General features: G+C 35.0%; 1 protein-coding gene across 2 annotated transcripts in view; it reads left to right on the top strand.

The window, feature by feature from the left end:
• TBCK (TBC1 domain containing kinase) overlaps positions 1-20,346 on the top strand; it is a 211,109-nt gene that overhangs the window by 176,924 nt on the left and 13,839 nt on the right. For both annotated transcript variants that reach the window (XM_059376957.1, XM_059376946.1), the window contains exons 24-25: positions 2,482-2,657; positions 14,245-14,404. In XM_059376957.1, coding sequence (XP_059232940.1) covers positions 2,482-2,657; positions 14,245-14,404 — 336 coding nt within the window. The remainder of the gene's footprint in view (positions 1-2,481; positions 2,658-14,244; positions 14,405-20,346) is intronic.

The raw sequence follows: 20,346 nt of genomic DNA, 5'->3' as shown, positions 1-20,346 counted from the left end.
TAGAAGAGAAACTAGGTTCTGAAAATTTTTGGTATTTATTTTCTTCGTAAAGCAAAGTAGTACAATTTATCCTAAATCTGATTTATTAATCTCTTAAAATTAATTTGCAGAGGAATTTGCATGTCTTATTAAAGTTCTTCACTGATAGGGGCACCTGAGTGGTTCAGTGGGTTAAAGCCTCTGACTTCGGCTCCGGTCATGATCTCAGGGTTCTGAGATCAAGCTCCACATCAGGCTCTCTGCTCAGCAGGGAGCCTGCTTCCCTTCCCCTCTCTCTGCCTACTTGTGATCTCTATCTGCCAAATAAATAAAATCTTTAAAGTTCTTCACTGATATATACACTCTCAAAAGTTCAGAAAGTTATGAATTTGTCAGTGATTCCTCTCTTCTTCTGCTTTTACCATTACGTGTAACAATTGCTCTTTCCCTTGAGAAACTCCTTATACATGATATATTTGATTGGAACCAATGCCAAGGTCAGATCTTTCTTAAATCAGTTCTTCATAGAGAATACGCTGGTCAAATTCTCTGTCAGATTCTCTTCTTCATCAGGCAGGGCACATATTTCATTCAGACAAAACCTCTTTTTGAAATGCTGCATTCATCACTAAATGACTAAAAGCAGAACTAGGGTAATCAAAAGTTCTTTATTTTATCTTCATAAATGTGCAACTTCATGTGAAGACTGGGAAAAATACTTACTGAGATTACAACCTAACAAAAAAGGAGATGGAAGCATTGATTGTAAGGCTAGCTGATTTTAAAATTCTTTTATCTTTTTGAAGCATTTTTAATCTCAGAATATTTAAGTAGATTTCATTCTTAATATTAAAAAAATAGAATGTCTAATGTCTATCTTTTATTAAGAGCCATAAACCCACAAAGCTTAGCAATTTCCATTCCTATTTAAAAACTAGTGAGGGGCACCTCGGTGGCTCAGTGGGTTAAGCCGCTGCCTTCGGCTCGGGTCATGATCTCAGGGTCCTGGGATCGAGTCCCGCATCGGGCTCTCTGCTCAGCAGGGAGCCTGCTTCCTCCTCTCTCTCTCTCTGCCTGCCTCTATGCCTACTTGTGATCTCTCTCTGTCAAATAAAATAAATAAAAAATCTTAAAAGAAATTTAAAAAAATAAATAAAATAAAAACTAATGAAGTGGGAGAAAATGTGTTTTACCACTGAAGAATTTATGCCATAGTCAGGGAAACCCAAAGGTTGAGAGCTCAAATTGAAACTACAACCAAAAACAATTTTTTTTCAAAATAGGTCTGTCTGAATTGCTGGTTATGGGGGCAGGGAGGGGGGAGCGGGGGGGTGGAGCACAGGATGGGTTAAATAAGTGATGGGCATTAAGGAACGCCCTTGTAGTGATGAGCCCTGGGTGTTGTATAGGAGTGTTGAATCACTATATTCTACACCTGAAACTAATATTACACTGTATGTTAACTAACTAGAATTTAAATAAAAGCTTTAAAAAAAAGTTGGTCTGATAAATGATCCATATGCTTTGTTCTCTCCTGCATAGAAATTCTAAATTGGAAATTCTAAATGTATCCTACAATGGAACTGTGAAAACAGAGAAAATGAGTAAATGAGATAATAAGCTCAGTTTTGAAAACTTAAGCATATAAATATGTTTTTTTTCTTTTCAACCCCAGTGTTTTCAATCAAGTGAATATTGAAAGTTCTTAAATTCTCAAGTTACGGTAAATAAGTTTTCAGGAGTGACTACTAGTGCTCCATAAATTTAGTTTGAATTGAGTTGATTTGTATTGAATTGCCTTTTATGGAGGTAGGAAATTCCCTCTCCCTACTAAGTAACGGAGAGAACAGTTGTAAACAGCCCTTAGTCTGAATCAGTCTTACACCATATAATAGTCGCATGGACCAAAGCACTGGTTTGATTGTCTGGAGTCTGATTTTAATTCCTTCACAAGTAAGATACATTGTCATTTTTGTTTACTATCTAAGAAAGTGTTATGTTTCTTGCATTCATCTCTGAAAATCTAATTTCTGCTCAACTATCCATATGGGACATAAATTATGTTATAAAAGTCTAATATGTATATTAGTACCAGGTTCTTTAATTAGCATGTATACTGAGTTAAATTGCAATTTCTTATATTACCAGAGTTTTAATTAATGTGAATCACAATTGTAATTATGCTTGAAGAAAAGTGAAATGTACTTAAAGGAACTGTCTTTAAAGATACACAGTACTCTCATAAGGAAAAGTCTGCCTCATCTCATTGTATCAAATTTGAGCCAGGAGCTCAAGAACAATGCTTTCCTCTGTGAATAAGTAAACCTCAGTAGTAAGGAATACAGTTACACAGTAGACCACTAAAGTGAGATTCAGTTTCCTGTTCTCCTGTATGCTGTAATGACTGATATCAAGAGCCTACAAATATTCTGTATTGGCTATAGTTTCTTTCTCTATAGAGTATTATTCTCAATATTTGTGTTGTTTGTATATTTTTTTCAGTCAAGAGAATCTATCCCATTAAATGACCTAAAATCAGAAGTATCACCCCGGATTTCAGCAGAGGACCTGATTGACTTGTGTGAACTCACAGTGACAGGCCATTTCAAAACACCCCCCAAGAAGACAAAGTCCAGTAAACCAAAGCTCCTGGTAGTTGACATCCGGAATAGTGAAGAGTATCCTTTTCACATGTGGTTTTAAATGATGGTACTGCCTTACTCATACTGTTTCCTTTCCATTTTGAGGGTGTATGGTAAAAACAACATATCTGGGATTCCTCTTAATTCAGATAGCTAAATTCAGATAGCTAAGTAACTCTCAAAGTAGATGTCAGAATAGACTTGCATAATACATAGTAACATTGCATGACCTTAAAATGCTTCCCAAATAACACCAGAATATTGGGACATTTTCTTGGTTTTCGGTTTTTCTAGTGTTCTTGGGGGTATTTGAATCCTTCTTGCTATAGATAAAATTTGGGGGGAAAAGAACAATATTTAACTGGTCTATTTCATAACCCTAGAAAAAGAGATTGATAGATCTCAAATTTGAACTTGTATTTATTATAATTTTCTTAATATGGTCTTTAGAGAATATATTAAAGTATTTTTTACTGACATTTTACTATTAAATGTACCATAACTTCTTGGGATTTTGCTTGGCATTAAAGTATAAACAGTTACAAAATAGTAGTTTAATCTTTCTGCTTATCTCTTCATCTGTCAGATTCTCATGAAGCATACCTTGATTCTCTATACTCTAGAATCTAGGTAAATGATTTTCAAAAATTTTTAACAGGATAACTCCTTTTAAAATAAATTCTTTCTCAGAAATTCATTGTATAAAATATAAATGAATAAGTTTTAAGTGATTTTCTTCATAAGTTATTATTTATATCATTTACTAACTATAAATGAGAGTTATATGAAAATAAGTGTTAATATATTAGTGGTTTCTTTTATGCTAAAATTGGCATATGAGTTTTCATGTGCCTATTTGCAATCACAATTTTTGAAATGAAACTTTTAAAATGAAATTTAAACTGCACATCAATGAACTCCTGAAGCAATCCATAGAATCTTAGATTACTAAGAATATAGTTTGGGAGACTGATATTTCAAAGGATATATCCCCCACCTTTTTGTTAAAATTTACTACTTTTTATTTTCCCTCACTTGTGAAAGACTACTGAGTTTGGAGAGAGCCTAAATGTTTATGTCCCTCTTGTTAGGTTTTCGGGGATATTTGGAAGTTCCTTAGCAGAAGAGATGAGTGGATTCCCAAAAGAAGCATTAAATTCCAGTTGGCAGATCCAGGAACTCGTGCTGTAAAAATTCTTATCTGTTATTTCAAGGGTTTAAAATACATTTAATTTTTTAACTTTTTAGCTTGTTTCTTTTGGTTGAAACTTTAGTCATAGTCTCTTGTAAAGCCATCAAAAAGTATAACATTATACTGCCCTATTTTAATTTTATTTTTTAAAGATTTATTTAATTTAGAGACAGAGAGAGAAGGGAGGGGCAGAGGGAAAGATCTCCAAATGAAATGAATTTCCCACTGAGTGTGCAGCCTGAGGTAGTCCTCCATCCCAGGACCCATGAGATCACAACCTGAGCCAAAACCAAGAGTCATATACTCAACTGACTGAGCCATCCAGGCTCCCCATCCTGTTTTAATTTTGAAGATTACTTCTAAAATAATTAAATAGCTTATATACACATCACTTACTTCCTTTCAAATAATTTAAAAAGCTAGTTGAAATTTTAAAATACACACAATATGAGAGTGACATTCAGTCCAAAGTTTTTCAAACCTCATAGGCTGATTTTTAAGTTACTACTCTCTTTTATTTTCTTCAGGATAAATATAAATAGAACACTAGAAAGCAGAGCAGCTAGCCTGATCATTGTTCTCTGATGAGTATGGGTGAGTTGCCTAATATAGGAATGCCTTTATGTCATCTGACAATACCTGGCTCATAGTTGCAACTGGATAGAGACCTGGATTGATTGTTTTAGTCTTTATAATCACATGCTGAATGAAGAGAATCAGTAATGCTTTGTGCTATTTTGGGGGAGTCCCGAGGGAAGAAAGAAAAATAAAGTCACCCATCATTTATAATCCTCCCAAAGGACCCAAATTGTGAAATTCTCTAAGCCCCCTTTTGAAAGCCTACTTTAAAACCAAAGTGTTCTTAAGTTGTGTTATTTATCCTCACAACTTTCCTAAGTTGTGGGTTTGGTTTTTTTTTTCCAGTATCCTCTTATCTTATCCCATACCTGCTTTATCTCACCTCTAAATACCAACTCTTGGCCCCTGTGTATCAATCACAGTGCTTTGAGGAGAACCACAAGCTAAGCTCATTGGGTGTCATTAAGTCTTTTCTAGTACCAAGAACACAGTGAAGAATGGAGAGCTGTGGGTTCTAAGAATCCTTTTCAGTGAAGTATCCAAACTACCTGCCTATGGCCTTCCAAGGCTAAAAAACCTTTTATAATCTCTAATGATGCATTTGATTACATTATGAGGAAATAAGTAACATTTTCTTCTACTAATCTTAAATTCTGTTCTCAAGGAATTAAAGGCAACAGAAAAGTGTGTTTCATGGTAATTAAGAGATTTATTAATTTAGTACTTCAAATTAATATATTAGAATGTGATGGTTGATTTTATTTAGATGTCATCATTAATAACAACCAATGAATAGCGTTTGTTATATTGATGTATGTTTCCTCCAAACCCACTTTGTTGACTTTTTAATCATGAATGGTGTTGAATTTTATCAAATGCTTTTTCTGCATCTCTTGAGAAGATCATATGATTTTTATCCTTCGTTTTGTTGATGTAGTGAATCATGTTGATTGATTTGCAATTATTAAATGACCCTTGCTCTCCCAGAATAAATCTCACTTGAGAAAATGGAACTATTTTGAATATTGGAAAGCAAAGTTAGAATATTTTGAGGGAATCATGTTAGAAAGGCTTTTTTCTACCAACTGACTTACTTTAATGCCTTAAAAATATTCTTCTATTGGGGCACCTGGGTGGCTCAGTCAGTTAAGAATCTGACTCTTGATTTCAGCTCAGGTCATGATCTCAAGGGTTGTGAGATCAAGCCCCCCACAGGGCTCCACATTCAGCTCCTCAGGAGGTCTGCTTGAGATTCTCTCCCTCTGCGCTCCCCTCAACACGTTTGTCTTGCTCTCTCATTCTCTCCCTGTCCCTCTCTTCCTCTCTAAAATAAATAAATCTTTTTTTTTTTAATTCTTGTTAATTTTTCCCAAAAACTATCATTAGATTCTGGTGTTTTAAAACTTAACAAATGAAAGCCTATTATATTCCTTATAATATTTTTTAAAGGAATTATTTTTATAGAGTAGTTCTTAATTATGACCAAGGTAAATATTTGCAATTAAACTCTGGGATTTATGTGACTTTATCTCTCTGTTTATTAAATTAATAAGTATTTAATACTAGTGTACTTTTAAAATAATTTAATTTTTCCTTGCCAATGTAGTACTATATAGTAGAGAGAAAAACAAAAAACAACAAAGAAACTCTAACACCTTTTCCTTCTTCCAAAGAAAGTAAGTTATTTTTGAAGTGTCATCTGTAATATATTTCAAATTGTTTATAATCTCTGTATATAATTTTTATCCTCTATTTTGCTTTTATAATAAGATCATTTAGACAGGAAAATTGGGCTAACACAATTCTTATGTCTTCATATAGGTGAAAATTTTTTTGTAATTTGTTCTTTCAGGAGATTAAGAATCTAAAATTAAGTTTTATCTCATCTCATTTACCTTTGTAAAATAATTGAAATGATTATTTATGAAAGAGAGGGAAGCATTTACTTTTCAGCAAATTAAGTTACTGTCTACCAATGAATTTAAGAGTTAGCCTTAACCCTCTAGAACTCTCCTATGTGTATAAGGGAGTAAAAGCATCTTTTTCTTCTACCCTTCTAAGTTCTTGGTGGGCTTCTGTAAGAGAAGACAAATTGACAAGAGAAAAGCATACACATTTATTTAATATAAATTTTACATGACATGGGAGCCTTCGTAAGGAAATGAAGATCTGGAGAAGTGGTTAAACCTGAGAATTTTTATGGTAGGCTTGGTGAGGAGTAGACAGTAGCAAGAACACATGATAGGGCAAGAACATATGAGCTAAATTTAGTTAAGCTAAGGGAAATTTAGCAAGGCCTGTTTGTTCAGATTCCTTTTAGTGTCCCTCTGTCTTAAAGATAAGTATGTCCCCATCCCCTGAGTATAGGGAGGGCATCCCTCAGTTGACAGTTTTATTTCTTGATTCAGGGAAAGGTCAGAAAGTCTTTTCTGCACATGCCATTTCTCAAAATTCCTTCAGTGTAAAATATTTTGTATACCAAGATGCCATATTTTGGGATATTATACCCTGAGCCCCATTATCTGAAATTCTGCTAAAGCTTTAGTTATTTAGCTTATAAGTATTCTCAGTTAAAATACAAATACCCTGTAAGAGGTAATATTTTAATCTATTATCAATTTTTGTGATAATGGGTAAGGAGAAGCACATCAACAATCTGAGGGAACTACCCCTAACTTCAGTAGGGCCCAGTAGTGCAAGTAAGGAATATAGAAAAGGAAAGCTGGAGAACATGAAGACAGACTTTACCCATGTGACAATAAAGACGTAATCCCAACTTACAAATGAGAAGGAAACCTAGAGATAATCTAATCTAAGTTCTTATTATTAGAGCTGAACAGTTAATGTCAGAGAAGCTAAATAGCTAAGTTTATGTTGAAATTGTATTTTATTTTTATAAGAAAGAAACATGAAATGTTCATCTAGGCAAAGATTTAAGTCAGTTTTATTGTTCTAATAAATTACAGGGATTTCAGATCAAACAATAATTACATATTTCTGACAAGAGATATTTTAATGAAATGAGCATTTGTAGAGATAGAGGTTACTCATAATACTTAAAAGTTAATTCACCAAAAACTACAGCTTTTGGAATACCATTCCAAAATGGTATTCAGCTAATATAACACAGCTTTCAAAAATAGAAAACAAAAATGGACCAAATAAAAAGAGCATTCTAAAAGCTATCATTAGAGTGGAACATTTTTTATACACAACTCTCAGGAACATACTAGAGGAACATTCAATAACCACAAAGTCTTGAGCAAAACAGTCAATGAGCTGGACCCAGAGACACAGAGCACTGCTGGCTACAAACATTCTTTTCAAGCTTGCATGGAACACTTCTGAAAATTGACCACATGTAGGGCCAGAAAGCATATCTAAACATTTCAAAAGTTTAATATAATTCTATAAAGACAATGAAGCTTGGTTACTATCAATAACAAAAACATTAAAAATACAACATATGGTGGAAATATATAATCACATTTGAAACAATGTCAAACAACATACTGTAGTGCAAATTAAATATTTATGATTGAAAACTAACAAAATTGCTAATTATCCAAACTTTCTTAGAGATTCAGCTCTAATAATAAAGAGATAGCCGAAGTTTCCATAATAGAAGAAAGTCTGAAAAATGGGATGTGCATTTTTAAAAAGATTTATTTATGTAATTCAGAGAGAGAGAGAATCTCAAGTTGACTCCATGCTAATTGCAGAGCCCACCTGAGATCACCACCTGAGCAGAAACCAAGAGTTCCAAGCTGAACCAGTTGTTCCACCCAGGCACCCCTGGGCTATGCGTTTGGTTTGAGGTAGGAAAAGATTAATAAACTTGGGGGGACCTGGGTGGCTCAGTTAGTTCAGCCTCTCACTCTTGATCTCAGTCTAGTTATTGATCTCAGGGTCAGGGAATTCAAGCCCTGCCTTGGGTTCCATGTGGGTGTGGAGCCTTAAGACAGCCTCTCTCCACTGTCCTCACTCTTCTTGTTCCAACAGGAGATCCAACTGGGTTTAAAGAGTTAATAACCCATTGTGCTCAGGTTCTTATAGTCTCCAGTATTGCATCTCTGTATAAATTTCTCTAAGAGGAGTCCAGAAATTCCACTCCTCCATGGTACAATCTGCAGCCACACCAACAAAGGTCACAATCCAGATAATCTAAATAATCACACATGTGCTGGATTGAATCAAGGAATATCATCAATGTTCACAGAACAGCCAGGAGTGCCAGAGTCTTGAGAACCGCAGGGCTCGGGGCCTGAAAACATGCTCAATCAGTGGAAATTCACTTCCTCCTGTCCTTTAATGCTCTCCTTGCCTCGGGGCCTTCCTTGCACCTAGCATCATGGAACTCAGATTCAGCCACACAATGACCAACACAAGTTGCCCTGTGAGGCACTGAGCAAACCCAGTAAGTGCATATTATAAAGGGGCAATAGAAAGTGTTTCTCATATAATGGCATAAATTTCATAAGTAATGTTAATAACTTCAAAGATAATACACAAGCCAAACTGTTGTTTTCTTTAATGGTTCTAAATAGAGTTTCAAATTTTCTAGAGCTCATATTAAAAGTAGTCTCAGTCATGTAAATGTGGCACCAACTGATATTATTTGTAAACAGAAATACTTTGAAGGAAGCTTCTTCTCATATCCTTGAATTCAAGACTGAATTTTTTGCAGCCTTATTTGTAAAGCACTTAACATTTTTTAATATCCAAATCTATAGGAGAAACAACTTCAGGCTTAAATTTTTTAATTTAAAAAACACATAAACTCAGTTGTTTTTATTATTATACCACATTATTCATCCTTAGTAAAATGCTAGTATTGCTCTGGTCTCTGTGTCCTGAAGAATTAGTTTCTAAAAATTTCTTCAAAATAATTTAGAGATACTTGTGTTCAGAGCAGAATAGATATTAAGGAGGTTTAGTAAGATTTTTTTCATCCCATTTTGGGTCTAGGTTCAAGCTACCTGAATTAAAATTTCTAGCTAGTTGTATTCCTATATCTCAATAGACCTTGTATAATATGGGAGTATATGGTGGTCACTCCTGGAATGTCTCTACTGTCTGAATTAATAGTGAGTTGTGAAGGTACATTAACTGTTGAAGAGCTCCCATTTTTCTGAGACCCACCCATTGCCCCAGTTCATGTAGTCTCGTTCAATCAACCAGTCAAGCCTGATTAATAACTTACTTGGCCAGGCAATGAGGAAACAGATTTAAGTCAGAACTCTTGCTGACAGGAGTTCATAGTCTTATGGCTGAGACCATTAAATAGATAATTACAATACAGTGTGAAATGGTCTATGTTTGAGGCACCCCCAAAAGGCCATGGAATATAAGGATGGTGACCCAAACTAGGTGATACCTGAGATGGGTCTTGAAAGAGAAATGGAAGTTACCCCAGGAATGAAGAAGAAAAGGACATTTAGACTGAAAAAAACAAAAACAAAAACAACAAAAAAAAAATACCATACTGTGTGATTGCACAGAGAGGGTGAGAAGGACAGATCGAGGAAATTTCAAGTACTCTGGATATACATGGCTAGAATACATGCGGGTAGAAAATGACACTACAGTAGGCAGCTTCAGTGGAGAATATAACATGCTAAGAAATTTGAGTTTTATTCCAAAGACTATGAGAAAGCATTAAAGAATTTTAATCAGATAAATAGCATGCTCACATTTGTACTTTGTAGGGATTAGTGCAGTATGAAACAAGATAAGAGTGGAGGTAATGGTGCAGGCAGGACCAGAAGGATGGAATCACCCAGAGATTTGATATGCATAAACATTTCTCTGTATTTGCAATCAAAAAGGGTGGGATCTCTAGCTTTGCCCTAAAATACATCAGTTTTGGTAAACCCTTTGGGTCAATACCCATGCTGGAGAAAAATCCAGAGAAATGCCTTTTATCGTTGTTTCTTTCCCTTTTCTCATACTAGGAATTTAAAAAAGATAATTTTGGATCATGCCACTTGATCTATTGGTGGGTGCTGGTGCCACTAGCTAGGAAGCCAGGATATATTTAACATATTTGATGCTGACCCAAGTTATTCTAGGTTTGACATAATTCTGAAATTCATTTACTCAGCAAATACATAAGCACTGTATTGAAGCATTATAAGAGTCCATAGATGAGATAAATACAGATCCTGTAAATTGTTTAAAGTCTTGATGGAAGTCAAGTACATTAGCATTAGCATGTTTTATACAAGGTCAAATTGCTATCATGAAAGGTGTGCAGATACTATAGGAAGGGAAATTTTCATGGAGGAAACACTTAAAGAATGGGTAACATTTGAACACTCAAAAAAACTGGAGAAAGGATATCTAGGCAGAGAAAGCTGCAGGAGCAAGGCAGCACATATACTGGAAACAGTGGTTGACTTGGTTTGGTTGGTAGTCATGAGGGCTCAACTGAGAAAATTGGGCAGCCATAAAAGGTTTCTCAATAAGGACGTGAATAATCAGAACTTTGTTTTTAAATTTTTAATCTAACAATATTGTGAATAAAATGGATTTCCAAGAGAAAAGATAAGAGCTGAAGGAAACAAAAAACTACCACAATAGTCTGCACTCAAAAGAATTAGTGTGTGAAATAGATAAGTGGTCATGGGAATAGATATAGGAGAATGGGATTTATTAGTGCTCTAGAATGTTGGATGTTGCCACTGATGAGGTTTAAACTGATTTGGTGGATGATGATGCCATTCAAAGGAAGCAGCAACAGATTTAGCAAGAAGAAATAGCAATCTCTAAAGATATAGTTTTATATTAATTTAACTATTTAGTTACATTATATATGAGGAAACTATGTGCTTAATTCCATATTCTCTTTTGGCTATTGATATACTAAATCTATAGCCTTTACTGTTGACTCTATAACATTAATTATAATTAGTTAACATAGCAACCGAACAAGCCCACAAAGTGGTCTGATGAAATGCTCGTGTACTTCGTATATAGAGGTATGAAGTCACCAAGTGTGGTACCCAACAAAAATGCCCTGCTCTTTTAGGGTTTAGAAAACTATGAGATTGTTTCTCTGTTACATTTTGAGCTGTTGGATATTTTAAGGCAATTATTAAATCATTTTGTCAATCTCATTCTTCTCTGCTATTTGCCAGTAACATAGTTAAGTATAGATATTTAGAGGTTTGACCACACTAAGAGCATTCATGCTTACCTAATCTTATTTGCACTAGAATTTTACAACAAGCGTGTTCTTGGATGAGTGCTTTTAAATGTTTTCCAAGACTTTTTGAACTAAATTAGGGAGAGGGGAAGTATGGCTTAAAGTTTTGTTTCTGTTGTGCCTTATCTTTCGAAATGTTAAGATAGCTGAGAAAGGGATTGGGATAGTTTTTGCACTTTGGATTATAATTTTCTTATTCCCAAAAAAATCTCTGCAGCCATCATATTTTGTCAAGCATTTTAACATTTAATATAGTTTTTTTTAATCTATATATATTTTTTTAAATCTAATGAGTTTGGAGGGGGATATTATTTGCTTGTAGCATAACACTTTAAAACCCTATGGCCCTTCCATTTTTTAAAAAAAGTCTAGAGGAAATGCCTCTATTGAGCACATAAACTATAAAGCACAGCCAACAGAAAATTGTAGGACAGTAACAAGTTTAACATTCTTCTTGAAATGTTTATCTCTTCAACCACCCTGTCCCACCTCCATTCCATCCCTTTGCCTAATTAAGTTTTGTCAATTCTGATTTTAACTTAACTTTATCACTTGCTTTCTCAGTGAAAACCTTCCCTGTCCTCCCCAAGTTGATATAATCTATCAGAGTATTCTATCCATCTCTTTCAGAATAGCTTTCACAGTTATTTTATGTTTATTTGAAGAGTTATTTGATTAATGGTAACATTTAAGAATGTCTTCCTCAGGACACCTGGGTGGCTCAGTTCGTTAAGTTGGTTAAGACCTAATTTGGCTAAGACCTGCCTTTGGTGCAGGTCATGATTTCAGGGTCCCAGGATGGAGCCTACCTTGGGCTCCCTGCTCAGCAGAGAACCTACTTCTCCCTTTCCCTCTGCCTCTCCACACTACTTGTATACACGTTCACTCTCATTCTCTCCCGCTCCCTCTCTCTCAACCTGTCGAAAATAAATAAATAAAAATATAAAAAAAAAAAGTCTTCCTCCATATACTCCATGAAGAATCATCTTTTTAATTGTACTGTTAAATTATTCGGTGGGGAAAAAAAAAGTTATTTGGTGGGGGATAGGGGTATGTGTATATTTTTTCTTTCTTTTTTTTTTTTTTAAGATATATGGGCCTTTATTTTCAAAATTACTGTGGCAAACCTGGAAAGTTCAGGAAGCACAATGTGTAAAACATTATGGCATTTATTGGCAGGAACAGATATTATTGACAGATAATAAATAATAACATTAAGTGGGATCTCACATTTCAAACAAATTTAAATACCTTGAAAATAATTAGAAGACTAAGTTCATAATTATTATTTAATACCTCTCTGGTTTTATCATCTACCACTTCTTGAAATATACTATGGCTTAGTAAGGGGCATATATTTTTCTTTAAGATCATATGATATTACTAAATATTTTAAATTAATTTATTATTTTAATTCCAAAACTAAAATACTCAATGAAACCATAAGAACCCTTCTAAAGTGCAAATATAAGAACACTTGAGAAATAGCCCACAACAAAAGGGTTTCCAATCAATGCTAATGACCTAACAACTCTAAAGAGAGTCCTGTTTAGCAGTCACTTGCCCTAAGTAGATAGGTTTTAGTTATCAACTTAGATCAGAGAACTTCTGATTGACTATATTACTCTCAGAGCTGTAAAATAATCATGGTTTTAGTAATGAACTAAAAGCCATAAATATTGTGCAACCCCCAGGACTGACATTGATTTGCTGCATCCTGATCCCTTTTGCAATACTTCATTTAATCACAAATGCCTTCTTTGTTTTTGTTTTTGTTTTTTTAAGATTTTTTTTATTTATTTGACACACAGAGAGAGAGCACAAGCAGGGGGAGGGAGAAGCAGGTTCTTCCCGACTGAGGAGCCTGATGCAGGGCTCAGTCCCAGGACCCAGAGATCATGACCAGAGCCCAAGGCAAATACTTAACCAACTGAGCCATCCAGGTGCCCCTCAGGAAAATCTTCTTTAAATTTTCCACTCATCTTCTTCCTTTCTTCTTTCCATTCTGTTTTCATATTTAACTTTTTTTTTCTTAGCAGTACCTTGCTTCATTTAGATAAAATACTCACGTGAGCATTCAAGATGTTAAAAACCATCAAAAGTTCAGGGAGGGAAAAAAACAAAAACCAGAAGTAAAACCAAATGAATTACTGAAGTAATAATTAGTAAAAGCTTATTATGTGCATGCTAAAGAACATAGTCTACAAGTTAGGAGCACTCAAAACAAAAAGATGGACTGAGCCTCAAGGGTCTATTATTATAAAGAAGCTTATATGATGTGGAGGTAATAACTATTTTTCAGTTTAGTTACAATATTAGAATTTTCCTAAATGAGAGCAAATTGGTTAGGGGTTATCTCATATCAATTTGAGGCAACAATTTATGTTTTGTTTATGATTTTCAGAGGCATGAGCAAGGAGTGACCATTGTTAAGTTGGCTTCACTTGTCTTGCAAAATAAGCCAAATTAAACTTTGCTTGTATGACTAAACTACTTTTGCCTGCTCAGGGAATTTTTAAATCTGGTCTCTGTTTGTGTTTGATTTTTAACCTACTATCTTCTGCGAATCAATTCCCTCTGTGAGTTTCCCTCACGCACTCAAGTCTACACACAAATAAATGTTTTCCTTAATCTTTCCTTCTCAGTTTTATTCGGGGTCATATTTCAGGCAGCATCAACATTCCATTTAGTGCTGCCTTCACTGCAGAAGGGGAACTTACCCAGGGCCCTTTTACTGCTGTGCTCCAGAGCTTCAAAGGGAAGGTCATTGTCATCGTGGGGCATGTGGCAAAGCACACAGCAGAGGTAAGTAGACTTAGAAATGGCATATGAACATAATGATGTATTGTCTGCATGTCTATCATAATGGTTTGTCTAAGAGTATATTTCTTTAGGAGTTGGTCACAAATCAAATGAGCTTTGAAGTTCTGACTATATTCCTACACTGAAGAGTTTGCTCACCTTTTCCCAGTAAAAGAATTAACACTTCTCCTCACTGTGCAATATGAAGATCAGTAATAAACTTAGAAAGAGCCAAATGATAGCCAAAGACGTTTTTGCTTTTGTTTTTGAACTTCTTTCTGAAAATTGCACAGAAGTAGCTTCAGTTCCTTCCATGGGAGAAGCACACTGAGGCTTGATTGGGAGCTCTGAAAGCTGATCATGATAGAATTTATTGGATCTGGGGATTTTGTTTACTATAGCCTCAAAGCTTTTTGATGATAGAGAATTCAGGAAGAATATCAACTTTCAGATATGAGGAATATATGAAGAAATAAGTCTTCCCTCTTCCCTAACTATGTTCTTAGCAAATTGAGTATAAAACAAAGAATAGCTTATGGAGGTCAAAAATATCAGTTATTTTTTATAAGAGATAAGTTGGAGAATATAGTTTGTTCTCTCTTTATCTCTCTGGAAAATAAATAAATCTTTTTAAAATGAATAAATAATCAATTACAAAGCATCTGTCATTTGTTATATGCAAAACCTATAACATGCTATAATCTATCATAATGAAAATAAATTTAAAAGTTCAAAATATGAAGGAAATCTGGAAGCATGAATATAGTTAAGTAATAATAATATATGATAAGAAAAGTAATACATGAAGAGCCATCACATTATGAATAAATTAGCCAATGTCTTCAAACTGCATGGTCATTAGTGCTTATAGACAACAATGACTGAACAGATTGTATATTCAGCTATTCATGCTTCAGTCCAACATCAGGAAATTATTTTTGAGAAACAAATTAAGTATTTGTATAGAGATGTATCTTAAAAATTTTTCTCACCATGGGACTAGAAAGAACTTCAGTTATTTATTTGCTTATGCTGTTCCATCATCTTTTTATCTACTCTTCAGATCTGTATGACTTTACTAATGCTTCCCCACCACCACTGTATAGAAGCATCTCAATTTAAAATCTGTTTACTGGAATTCTATGTATCCATGGTTGTGGATAGGCTTTATTTGCTCCACCTTTATTGGATCTCCACACTTCTTCACCCTGTTCTCTGCCTCAGGAGGCTGGCTTCCATGTTCTCTGGCTTCAAGCTATTGAGCTAATGGGGAGTTCTGACAAGTTACCAGAGGGAAATAGTCAAGAATATTTATCCCCCTGTATTCTTCACTCAAAAATTATCTCAAGTTTGCTATATTCTTCTATTGAAGGTTAACACTTGTCTCCAGAAAGCCTTCTCTAACTACTCCCTTTTTCCAGCTGCTAATTTCTTTGGCTCTAAGGATGAAGAAAATATGCAAATGACCAATAAGCCCATGAAAAGATACTTGACATCATTGGTCTTTAGTGAAATGCAAATCAAAACCACAGTGAGATACCACCCAACTGTTGGCAAGGATATGGAGAAATTGAAAAGAAATTCTAGGCTGGTAGGAATGTAAAATGATGCACCTTCTATTGAAATCACTTTAGGAGTTTGGCAATTCCTTCAAAACATAAATGTAGTATTACATTATGACCAGCAATTCCATTCTTATGTAAATACCCAACAAAATAGAAAACAAGAGCTCAAACAGATCATACTTGTATGCCAGTGTCTATAGCACCACTATAGCCAAAAGGTAGAATCAACCCAAGTATCTATCAACAGATGAATGAATAAACAGAATGTGGTATATACATATAGTGTAATATTATTCAGCCTTAAAAAAGAATGAAGTTCTGATATATGCTACAACATGGATGAACCGTAAAAACATCATGATAAGTTGGAATAAGCCAAACACTAAAGGACAAATATTCTTTGATTCCACTTAAATGGACCATCTAGAATAGGCAAATTCATGGAGACAGAAAGTAAATTAGTGTTCTAATGGGCTGAGAGAGGAGAGAATGGGAGTTTTTCTTAATCCGTACAGAGTTTCTCTTTGGGATGATAAGAAATTTTGGAAATAACTACTGTTGACAATTGTACACTATTGTGAATGTACCCAATGCCACTGAATTGTACACCTAAAAATGGTTAAAATAGCAATTTTTGAAAAGTTCGAGGGTTTAATATGTTCAGACTATCCTACTGTCACAGTTCATCTGAGCCCTACAATTTTTGGTCATACAGTGTATAGATTCTTTCATAAGAGCTCTTCTGATCAGGGCTCATCTTTTTCCCTTGTTAGTATTGAAACACACACACATGTGCGTGCGTGTGCACACACTCACACACGTGATTTTCAAGCAAGTAAGGTTTTCTTCTGAGTTGAAATCAGTGCACTGCAGCTGGCAGAGTCCTATTTTGAAAGATTAAGAGAGTCCCAGTTGAATACTGTGAAAAGGAAGTAGAGGTGCCAATTCTAGTTAGCATAGTTACAGATTATCTTTGCAAAAGTTTATGGTTTCTGTGCCAAACCCATATTTGGACTAGGGAATTTTTTACTCACGAAACAGTAGATGCTGATGTAATTTTCCCAATTTTACATCTTCTGTTACAATCTAATAAAAGAGCTAGACTGAAATGCAACAAATAAAAATATTAAGTAAAATAGACTATAGCTCAATAAAAGAAAAGGGTCCTTAATATTCAATTTAACAAGTAGCAAAATATCATTGAGCAACTGCAAGAAAGGAAAAAAATGAGCCACTTATCTAGTGTGTGACAGTATTAAAATCATCTGTTTGACTTAAAAATTAGAACCAGAGTGTCTTTTGTAATACAAATATGAAAGATTTACTCTATAATGGTCAAGTGTTTTGAATATATTGTCTAAAATGACATAGGAGAAAGCAAAATAGATCTGAGAATTATAGCTTATTTGTGTACCTGACTAACTATAATTGGAAGATACATGATCCCATTTTACTTATGTATTCACTAGTTCCTGTAATTACAACTGATTAGCAATTTACTGGTTTCTTTGTAATTATCACTTCATAAGTCTCTTGTATTTGGCCTAGCTACCATGCTAAATAACACGAGGAAACCTTTAGAACCTAACATTTCTTAGCTAGCTAAAACATTGCTTTCCCCTGAACAGGGCAAAAAAGGAGGACTACAGCGATCCTAATTTAGAGCACCACATAGGACTTCTCCAAGTCCTACTGAATCTCACTTGTCAGTTCACCTTTAACTCACCTTATACTTACAGGTTAAAGAAGTGAGCTATTATATAATCAAGCACATCCAGATATTCTGAGAACAATGTCAGGTCCGCATCAAGGAATGTCCGTTAGTCTCAAGTGAGTTAAGTAAAGTCCTAAGTCTCTGAGTTGTATACTACTGCTCCAAGGGTGGGTCAGATTTTGTGTTGATCCTTGCTACTATGTGACTAAGTTTAATTTGACAAGCTAAAAAAATGCAGACTGTATGTATTTGGAGGGTTAATGGGAGTAGGAAGACCACTCTATCAAAACAAGTGTAAAGTCAATTCAGGCTTCATGTAACATTTGAAATGAGAAAAATGGTAAGGTCTCATTCTTATCTCACTGAAGAAATAATCATCTTTTTAAAACTCACATGAGAGGGGCACCTGGGTGGCTCAGTAGGTTAGGCCTCTGCCTTCGGCTCAGATCATGATCTCCATGTCCTGGAATCGAGCCCCACATCAGGCTCTCTGCTCAACGGGGAGCCTGCTTCCCCCTCTCTCTCTGCCTACTTGTGATCTCTGTCTCTGTGTCAAATAAATAAATAAAATAATCAATCAATCAATAAATAAATAATAAAAATAAAACTCACATGAGAAACTGCATCTTCAATTGCTAAACCTGAATTCGATTTCTTGGGCATAGAAGGAAAACATACCAGCATGATCTGTACAGAAAGTACCATAAAGGATAACTCTTATGAAACTGACATGTGCTGAATTAATCTCAGAGCTCATGTACAAATCTGTATATATTCAGATCAATAGGGGGAGGCAGAGATAAATCCATCATTCAAATTGCAGATTAAATGAACTCACAAGAAGGAGCATTGTTATATCCTTGAGCAGATTACTCACATTAAAGGAAATTTTTATTTTTAACATTAACAGATATTACCTAAGGAAATATATATGGGTTGTTTTGATACAGCAACCATTTCACTACCCCACTCCCAACCCAAGTTCAATGTCTCATGTATCTCCATCGTATTTTTCTTTCCCAGAAGTAAATTATAATATTTAAGAAGAATGTTAACACCACATTGTTAAACCACCGCATGCTTTAATGTGTTAGTGGTTACTTTTTTTCTTCCCTGTGGGACAAGAATGTAGTGAGATCCAACTCTAGGGCTAGTGATGACTGTCAGACTAGAAAATGGCCAACAACAGGGACCAGAACAAAATGAAAGTTAGTGTTTCTCTATCTTTAGAAAGTTCTTAAGAAGAACTGTAAACCTCATATTGCTGTGTTAGTCACTGAAATGTGTAAGACTTTATAAATAATTACCCTGACTGGATTATATTTTGTGTTTATAAGACCACTAAAATTTTATCCCTGCCAGTGCACCACATTCAAAAGGTTATCTAAGAAAGAAACTGAAGGAATCTTTGCATTTCACTTGGTCTTGTCAACCCTTTGGGAAATATTAGGAACATCTTGTCTTTCGCTTAAAATGGTATACTCTTGGCATAAAATCAGTGCTTTTCTTTTGTCATCAAAAGAAATATTCAGGAGCAGGCGCTCCTGGGTGGCTCAGTCGTTAAGTGTCTGCCTTTGGCTCAGGTCATGATCCCAAAGTCACGGGATCAAGCCCCACGTTGGGCTCTCTGCTCGGCAGGGAGCCTTCTTCTCCCTTTCCCACTCCCCCTGCTGCTGTTCCCTTTCTCGCTGTGTGTCTCTCTGTCAAATAAATAAATAAAATCTTAAAAAGAAATTATTCATCTGAGAACATAAGAGCCAGTGGCAATAATAAGCCATGTGCACTATTATTGATACTATTCTTTCCTTTAAAACAAAACAAAGCCAAATAAAACAAAACAAAATAGAAAAGAGTCAAACATATATTTCTGAGTAACAGTTGATTCAGAAACATAGATGAGAGATGACTTTTGGGAAGGTTCCATGACCGAACAACGTGAGTACCTGATACTTTCTACATGTGGCATGTAGGAATTAAATTTATAATACGGCATCTGTTATCAACTGCAGATAATCAGATCTGTAATAGGAAACCATGCCATTGCAGCTATATTTTTATATAAGAGAACAGTCCAGTTGTGTTTATTCAGCCTTCCCCATAGACCAGGGGTATTTGGTTTGGGAATGTTAGGTTGGAAGTCAGTCTGTACTGCAGTGATGGGAGGCTTCCACACTCTCAGCCCATGGCAAGAGTGCTCACAGGTGACCAGGTGACTCTGAAAACACTTTCAGCCAATTCAGTATGTGTTATCCCCACAGTAAACTTCTCTGGCTCCAGATATCTACCTAGTTCTTCAGATCAGTATAATAATTTTAAACCACTTTGTATGAGATCTCTTACCAGTCAGAAAATGTATTAGGCCTCTTTATATTGTACCTTAAGCATTCTGGTGAAAAATGGGAAGTGAATTTCTTTTTTGAGTTCCAAATATGCAAGGAATTCTTTCTTGGTCTTGTTAGACACATAAGCACTGGCTATCGTTAAACTTGGCATTCTTCCTGGCTTATTCTTCACCTTCTTGTCAGCAAATGTTTTGGTCTGTGGGTTTACATCAGATTATAAGGAAACATTTTAGATATTAATGTGGCTTGAACACACTAGACATAATATGATGCTTACAAGTAACAGTGAAACGTCTTCTGTATAGCTCTGCATTTATTAAATGT

Source organism: Mustela nigripes, chromosome 1, assembly GCF_022355385.1.
Source record: "Mustela nigripes isolate SB6536 chromosome 1, MUSNIG.SB6536, whole genome shotgun sequence".
NCBI lineage: Eukaryota > Metazoa > Chordata > Mammalia > Carnivora > Mustelidae > Mustela > Mustela nigripes.
Note: the sequence above shows the minus strand (reverse complement) of the source record. Positions and strands in the feature narration are given on the sequence as shown.